Here is an 8,603-nt window from a genome sequence, read left to right as displayed (position 1 = left end):
AGTTTCAAACACAACATAACATGAAGTTCACGTGGTTTTGGAGATCAGAGTGGTATCATCAACATCTTGTGTGGCGTTTGCATCTTCAACTCCACCAACTTGAGGTGGAACTACCGGAACATTGTTCGACCCTTGTGATGGATTGAGCTGTGATGAATTGACCCAATAATGAGATGAATGCATATGATAATGCCGAAAATGGTGATAGAAATAGTTTGAACGAAACTCACAATGTTCCACTCTGGCGTCGGTGGCATCTCTGGCGCTGGTTTGCCTTGCATGGAATAAAGATTGGACACCATATGTTGTAAAGACTTCACTAGATCATCTTGTTCCTTTAGCTTAGCCCGGTCTTCATCTCGTTCTTTCTGGGTGGCAATCAGTCGAGTCTACAATATGTCAATGCAAATGTCATTCGTGTTGAAATGCAAACATGTAGGACCATGAAGGATCAATGAAGAAGCGCTGACCTGAATATCCTCAAGGTATGTGGTACGTGACGCTCTATGGTAGGAGTAGAGCCAGTACTCATAACACGGAGCGTGTTGACTCTCAGAAGGGAGGAGGTTATGACAGAATCGAGGTTTACCGCCATCCGGCCATTCGGTCTACCGCCTGCCGCAGCAATGGCCACAAGAGGGTCAAACGGCAACACGTGAGGATCAGCATCTTGCCCATACATCTCCTTCAATTTTTTGGTGTAGTTCTCCCCATCTGACAGGGCTTTAGAGCTGATCCAGTCCCTCTCCGGGTGGAGAGGGTCCTTGTCCTTGTCGTCTTTGGTATGTTTGATGGTCCATGCCTCGAAGTAAGAGATATCCTCGTCAGTGTCTTCTTTCTACAAAAGAAAACGATCCAAATAATCAAGGGAACGCTCACAAATGAAAGAGAACATGATGAAAATAAAAGGATGTTGTTGCCTACATGTTTGCAGACGACACCTGGGATGGTGAGGTTGCCTTGACGGTGTCCTGTACAACCCATCAACTTACGACATTCCCCTATTGCCTTGTGTTCATTCTGCCACCTTGGATCTGTCCACTGTTCGACGATCTTCTCCTAGCACGGACGTTTGTCAGCGCACCACCGAGGAATAACCTGTAAAGTAAACAAATACATCTTAGTAAGGAATCTAATTTGCGGTAATGTAGGGAATAGCAAGGATCCATCGTCACTTGCCTTGAAGTAATTGTCCCGTGAAAGATGCTTCACTCGAGCGTCCTTTTTGGAAATCTTCTGGTTGAGATAGTCCGCGTGATACTTGACCACTAACCGGACGCGCTCCTCATAGTGCATGTCATGGACTAGTTTCTTGGCAATATTCTCAATCACCACATTTGCACGATCCTTCTGACCCTCTACGCATGTATAGAAATCCTACAAACATGCATACATGTGAGAAGGGTAAAATCATGACTATGGCAAATTTAAACCTTTTGGTATTGACATTCAGGTGTTTGAAAGATCTTACCCAGAAATCGTTGACTACTCGCAAGGCTCTGTTATCATAAACCCTCTGACGCATATCCAGGAAATCCGGAGCGAGTTTGTAGTGATCCCACGACGAGGCTGGCTCAATGATACTGTTCGGCAAAGTGACCAATCCAGGATAATTTAACCTACAAAGACCCCCAATGATGCCACTCGGCGACCGTGGCAGACGCCTCTCACCACTTTTACTAAGCTCTTGCATTATGAAGAGTGAATTCATATTATATGTGATGAAATGACAAAGGTACAATTTATATGGGATGAGTCGAGATAACCACTTACTTCTCTCCCACTGGTTTAATCAACACGTCTTCTATGCACATTGGACGTCTTGGAAGCTTTGAAGGACCACACAGCCACACTTTCCCTGTGGAAGTAGTGTTGATAGTCGAACCGCTCGGTTGTGAGCCGCTCACCTCGTGCTGCTCCGTCACTCGTGAGAGTCCATCCCCACCCTCATAAACCTGACGAGCAACCAGCCTCCTCTCGGCGGCGTCGTCCTCCACCACCTCCTCCTCCTCATCATCCTCCACCACCACCTCCTCCTCATCCTCCTCCTCCTCACTCGCATCCTCCCCATCCTCTGTTTCCTCCTCTAGCCGTCGAGCATCCTCCTCCTGAGCACGGCAAAGCACTGCATCAGAGGGTCCAGGAGAAGAAAGAGGTGCTCTACTCGGGGCCGCTCTACGCCCTCGATAATATACAAAAGAGATATGCAGAAGCAGTACCAAAAGAAATTGTATTCAATTGATACTGCATCTACGTACTTCGAAGGAGACAAACAAGTAACCTTGATCTATCAAAGGTCAGACCATGTGAAAAATATTAAATAACAGGGCTGCCATCCATGCTACTCTAGATTATGGAGGTTCATGTGTTCAGAGTCGATACAATTCAGCTGGTCACTCCCCTTGAGTTCGGAGTTCGACTCCAGCTTCAACCTTCCTACAATAAACATGTAGTATAATATAGTCAGGTTTAGGGGTAAATAATGCCACCATCAGTAATACTATATAACAACAAGATGCAGGGACATGTTAATCTGTTCATCACCAGTTGATATTTTCGATGTATAAGAGAAATAGGGGAGAAGAATAGGGATCCAAGTGCGGCAGAGAGGGAAAGAGTGAGCGTACCTGAGGTGGTGAAGATCTGGTCGATGGCGGCCGCGCCGGCGATTGGGTGCAGGAAGAGGGAGATCGGCGCCCTTGCTCTCATCCGGTCGCCGAACCCCATCAGCTACCTCCTCGCAACGGCCACAACCATCTCGAGCCTCCTGTCTGGACGCCGCTCGCCGCCAGTGGAGGAATGGATCCTGTGCCGGCCACCGCCAAAGGACGCAGATGAGGACAGGAACGAGCGTAGCAACGACCGCCCGACCACATGGAGAGGATGAGGGAGGAGAAGGACGGAGCAGGGAGCTGGCGGAGGAGAACTGGGTCACGCCCCTAGGAGGCCCTCGAGTTGCCTCAACTTCATCTCCTCCTCTCGCCGTCGCGGAGCACGCAAGGAAACGCCATTGAGTTGGAGATGCCTTCTTCCTGCTGGCGAGCCAGTGAGGCCTCCAACGGCGGCAACCCTAGCTGCCACTCGAGGGTGGAAAGAGGGAGGGAGAGGAGAAGTTGCGTGGGATGACAAGCAAATGAGGCGCTGTTTTCTCTCTCTCTCTCTCTTAATGCGTTTCTTTTCACTTCCTGGGTTGGATTTTCTTGTCACTTCGACATAGTAAAAATGGACGTGTGGACTACGCGAGCGCCATAGTCGTGACTGTTAATGTGTTTGATTGTCATATTGGCAACGCGAAACTAAAAGATGTAAACCACAGCGCCGAACTTAAACACCCGGCAACACAACTCTGTGTGAGGGATCAAACTGAGGTCCTCTTCCTAGTGAACAGCGTCGCTAGCCACCATTATTACTTTGACTAAGTGTCTAAAATGGCGGCCCTGTGTATATGAACTATAAGGCACAAACATGATTTTCTTTTCGGAAAAAGTAAAAAAAACACAAAAAAATTCTCATTTCTGAACAAATTATAAAAAGTCGAACGTTTTGGAAAACCCAAGCATTTATTTAAAGAAACTAATAAATTTCAAAGGGAGAATACTTTTTTTAAATGACAAACAAAAGTTTAAAAATCTGATTTTTTTTGACAAAACAAGAACAAAAATTAAAAAAGCAACTTTTTTGAAATCAACTACAAATTTATCAGAATGCGAACATTTTTTAAATTCCCAGAAATGTTTATGAATTCATGAAAACAGGGCTTTTTTTATTCATGAACATATTTCGAAAGTGAAATTCCCAAACATTTTTCATATTTGTGAACAAAAATTCAAAGGCGAACATTTTTCCGAGATCCATGGAACAATTTGTTATTTTGTGATCAAATTTTGAAAACATGAACACTATTCGAATTTGTGAACAAATTTTGAAAGTGGGAACATGTTTTGAAACTCGCAAACATTTTCTGAATCTGTGAACAAAAATTAAAATGCAAACATTTTTTAAATTTGAAATTCCACTCTTTTTTATATTTTCGAAATTTTTTTTAAGTAAAAAACAAATATTAGAATTCTCCTTTTTGGGAATTTCTGAACAAAATTTCAAAATTGGAACATTTTAAAAAAAGAAGAAAATTTTAAAAATCTGAACATTTTCCATAATCACAAACAAAAATTTGAAAATGTCAACATTTTTTGACAAAACAAGAACAAAAATTAACAAAGCAATTTATTTGAAATCAATTACAAATTTACCAAAATGCGAATATTTTTTAAAATTCCTTGAACTGTTTCTGAATTCATGAAAACATGGTCTTTTTTATTCGTGAACATATTTCAAAAGTAAAATTCCTGAACATTTTTCAAATTTGTGAACAAAAATTGAAAGGCAAACATTTTTTGAGATCCTTGGAACAATTTGTCATTTTGCGAATAAATTTTGAAAACATGAAAACTATTTGAATTTGTGAACAAATTTTGATAGTGGGAACATCTTTTGAAACTCGCAAACATTTTATGAATCTGTAAAAAAAATTAAAATGCAAACATTTTTTAAATTTGAAATTCTACACTTTTTTTGAATTTTTGAACATATTTGTGAATTAAAAAACAAATATTAGAATTCTCTTTTTTGGGAATTTCTGAACAAAATTTCAAATTTCGAATATTTTAGAAAAAGCGAACAGAATTTTAAAAATGTGAACATTTTTCAAAATGACAAACAATATTTTGAAAATGTGAACATTTTTTGACAAAACAAGAACAAAAATTAACAAAGCAATTGTTTTGAAATCAATTACAAATTTATCAAAATGCGAACATTTTTTAAAATTCCTTGAAATATTTCTGAATTCATGAAAACATGTTTTTTTTATTCGTGAACATATTACAAAAGTGAAATTCCTGAACATTTTTCAAATTTGTGAGAAACAAATTCGAAGGCAAACATTTTTTGAGAGCCTTGGAATAATTTGTCATTTTGCGAACAAATTTTGAAAACTTGTAGACTATTTGAATTTGTGAACAAATTTTGATAGTGGGAACATCTTGTGAAATTCACAAACATTTTCTGAATCTTTGAATAAAAATTAGAATGCAAACATTTTTTAAAATTGAAATTCTACACTTTTTTTGAATTTTGAACATTTTTGTAAAGTAAAAACAAATATTAGATTTCTCCTTTTTGGGAATTTCTGACCAAAATTTCAAAATTGGAACATTTTAGAAAAAGCGAACAAAATTTTAAAAATGTGAACATTTTTTAAAATGACAAACAAAATTTTGAAAATGTGAACATTTTTTAAAATGACAAACAAAATTTTGAAAATGTGAACATTTTTTGACAAAACAAGAACAAAAATTAACAAAGCAATTTTTTTGAAATCAATTACAAATTTATCAAAATGCGAACATTTTTTAAAATTCCCTGAAGTATTTCTGAATTTATGAAAAGATGGCTTTTTTTTATTCGTGAACATATTTCGAAAGTGAAATTCCTGAACACTTTTCAAATTTGTGAACAAAAATGCAGAGGCAAACATTTTTCTGAGACCCATGGAACAATTTGTTATTTTGTGATCAAATTTTGAAAACATGAACACTATTCGAATTTTTGAACAAATTTTGAAGGTGGGAACATGTTTTGAAACTCGCAAACATTTTTTGAATCTGTGAACAAAAATTAAAATGCAAATATTTTTTAAATTTGAAATCTCAAATTTATTTGAATTTTCAGACATTTTTAAAAATAATATAAAAAGGGAAGAAAAGAAAAAAATAATATAAAAGAAAAAAGTAATATAAATTTTAAAAATGTAAACGGAAAAGTAAAAATAATATAAAAAGGAAAGAAAAGAAAAAATGAAACAGATAAAATTAAAAAAAAAGGATAGAACAGAAAAAAAGTAAACAGGAAAAAAACGAAAAAGAAACAGAAAAAGACATAAAACCGGTGCAGGAACCTTCCATTACCTTCTAGAACGTTCCTAAAACCAGAAAAAACCGACTTGAACCTCCTAGAACATTCACAAAACCGGCCAGTACTGTAGCGCGTTCTTTACCGATAACTGGGCCGGGTCATGTGTGTCGCTGATCCCTCGCTCTGTGCTAATCAACGACAATCTGCCGCAGAATGCGGCAGATAGGATTTTCCCGGTCAATGCCCCGCTCCGGTGATACTGCCGGGGCCTTGGACTCGTTTCGACAGGCTAGCTTACGGCCCGTTCTGATGCTTACGGCTCAGTGCGGGCGATATATGTCTCAAAAGAAAAAATAATGCCGTCGTCGATCGACATGCTGTCAGCATTCTTGCGGATTACTTGCTTCCCAGCATTGCAAAGCCATCACCATCGCCATCGCATACACACGGCCGGAGATGCCTTGCTTTCAACAAGCACGCCCATCTCGCCGATATACCAAACCCAAGCCTCCGCCCCGGTGTAACCTCGGATTCCCGGTGGCCACGTTAAAACCCAGCCCCGAGCCCATGCAGAAGAACACGGCCACAACTTGCTGATCCCCGTCTACCCCTGTCTCGCCGGCGATCAGAGCCAAGCTAAGGTGGGAAGTAGCTAGCTAGCTAGGCGCGGGAATGGCGATCGGCGGGATCATCGGCGGCCACCACCGGCACTCCGTGGTGGCGTCGCGCGTGGCCATGTTCGCGCACCTGCTCTTCCTCACCACCGCCGTGCTCATGCTCGTCTGGCTCCTGCGCTTCCGCGGCGGCATCAACATACAGTCCGACGACCCCGAGCAGATCTTCAACGTACGTTCCGGTTATATTAATGCACACGCACAGCTCCTCGATCTCTCTGTTTTCATTTTGTTTACGTTACAGAAACAGTTCTTATCTCTCCTTTCTGTGTTGCATGCAGGTCCATCCCTTTGTGATGACCTGGGGGTTCATCCTTCTCATCGGTGAAGGTACGTCCGTCCATTGGACACTACCCTGAATTATCAATGTCGTCTTACCAACTCCCAAACACAGTGACCTTAACCAAGCTTTACCTTTTTGTGGGAATCTTAACTAAGGTTTAGGGTAGATAGATAGATATATGAGTATACAGTTTAGCAAAACCTCGCAACAGAATCAAATTTTTTTTGCGGGATAGCAACACAATCATTATTGATTGCCAAAAGCACCTGAAGGTGTGGTGGTAGTAGATGTCGTTGATGTTGCTGCTGTTGTTGACATGGGCCGAAATTCCATTGCGAAAGAAGACAAGGTGTCAGTGTGTCACCACACTACATTTTAGACCAGATCGGTACGTAGCAGGGCTTTGTATGTGTTTGGTGGCCGCAAAAGCACTGGACCAGGCTCGTCCTGAAGTGCCAATCGGTGTGCTGGGTGGGCGTCCATGCCAAAGGTCACCTCGGATGATGCCGATAATGACCACCGTGGATCGCTACGTTTTCCTGCCAATTTCATCCTTCTTGCAACTGGCATATGATTGGCATATTCACACGTGAAATTAACAAGTGCCGTGGTAACTAAAATCTCACTCCATTTGTGCAGCCATACTGGTGTACACGACGATCCCGATGAACCACCGGGCGCAGAAGATGGTGCACATGCTGGTGCACCTGGTGGCCTTCATCCTCGGCGTCTTCGGCATCTACGCGGCCTTCAAGTTCCACAACGTGGCCGTGGTGCCGGACCTGGTCAGCCTCCACTCCTGGATCGGCATCGGCGCCATCTCCCTCTTCGCGCTGCAGTGGCTCATCGGCTTCGCCGTCTTCTGGATGCCCGGCACGCACGAGCACACGCGCGCCGCCGCCGCGCCCGTGCACGTCGCCGGCGGGCTCGTCATCTTCCTCCTGGCCGTGTGCGCCGCGCAGACGGGGCTCGTCCAGAAGAGCGCCAGCGCCACGCCCGGTACCGAGGCCAGGCTCATCAACGTCACCGGCCTCTTCATCGTCTTCTACGGGGTCACCGTCGCGGCCACCGTCATGCTGCGCATCGCCACGCGGTATCAGTAGCTCGGTAGCCCTCTTTTCGGGTGGCCACCGGCCGCCGACGCCGGCCGATGGGTCTGTGTACATGTCTGTTTGATTGGTTGTGTTTCTTTCACCATTTGTGTACATGTCTGTGTACATGTTTACGTGTACTACATGTAAAGCAAGTTTGGGTGGTTTGCGTGGTGTGTGCGCGTTATGTCCTGAACCTTTTCTGCGACATTTCTAATCGGCTCGTTCACAGGAGCTTTGGAAAGAAACTTTGGGTTTCTCAATTTGTCTCCTTTGTGTTAAGCATATACCCGCACGATTAGGGATCAACTCATCATGCAAGCACGAGGTGTGTCTAGTGCTCATCTAGGTGAGACTTAACCAAGTCACATCTAACATTTTCATGAAGATTCGTGCTGGTTTATTATTATTTTCATTTTGTTTGATTACTCAAATGATGTGTGGGAGTTAGATGGGACTTTGTTATTTCTTATCTACTCCCTCCGTTCATAAATATAAGTCTTTGTAGAGATCCCAATATAGACTATATACGGAGCAAAATGAGTGAATCTACACTTCAAAGTATGTCTATATACATCCGTATGTAGTCCATATTGAAAATCTCTAAAATGACTTATATTTAGAAACGAAGGGAGTAGATGA

At 42.1% G+C, this 8,603-nt stretch overlaps 1 protein-coding gene across 1 annotated transcript; it reads left to right on the top strand.

Annotated features, from left to right (window-relative positions):
• Positions 1 to 5,973: 5,973 nt before the first annotated feature.
• LOC123099493 (probable ascorbate-specific transmembrane electron transporter 2) lies at positions 5,974 to 8,226 on the top strand. Its single transcript, XM_044521640.1, has 3 exons — positions 5,974 to 6,759; positions 6,869 to 6,917; positions 7,510 to 8,226. The coding sequence occupies exons 1-3, from the start codon at positions 6,586 to 6,588 to the stop codon at positions 7,971 to 7,973; spliced, it is 687 nt and encodes a 228-aa protein (XP_044377575.1). The 5' UTR covers positions 5,974 to 6,585; the 3' UTR covers positions 7,974 to 8,226.
• The last annotated feature ends 377 nt before the right edge of the window (positions 8,227 to 8,603 follow it).

This window comes from Triticum aestivum, chromosome 4D (genome assembly GCF_018294505.1).
Source record: "Triticum aestivum cultivar Chinese Spring chromosome 4D, IWGSC CS RefSeq v2.1, whole genome shotgun sequence".
NCBI classification, from domain to species: Eukaryota; Viridiplantae; Streptophyta; class Magnoliopsida; order Poales; family Poaceae; genus Triticum; species Triticum aestivum.
The sequence above is the reverse complement of the archived record's forward strand: the minus strand, read 5'-3'. Positions and strand labels throughout refer to the sequence as shown.

What these genes read in the sequence shown, in the direction of transcription:
- LOC123099493 (XM_044521640.1), top strand. Translation starts at nt 6,586, where the DNA reads ATGGCGATCGGCGGGATCATCGGCGGCCACCACCGGCACTCCGTGGTG. An exon ending in ACCCCGAGCAGATCTTCAAC is followed by an intron (nt 6,760 to 6,868) that starts GTACGTTCCGGT and finishes TGTTGCATGCAG; the next exon opens with GTCCATCCCTTTGTGATGAC. An exon ending in CATCCTTCTCATCGGTGAAG is followed by an intron (nt 6,918 to 7,509) that starts GTACGTCCGTCC and finishes CCATTTGTGCAG; the next exon opens with CCATACTGGTGTACACGACG.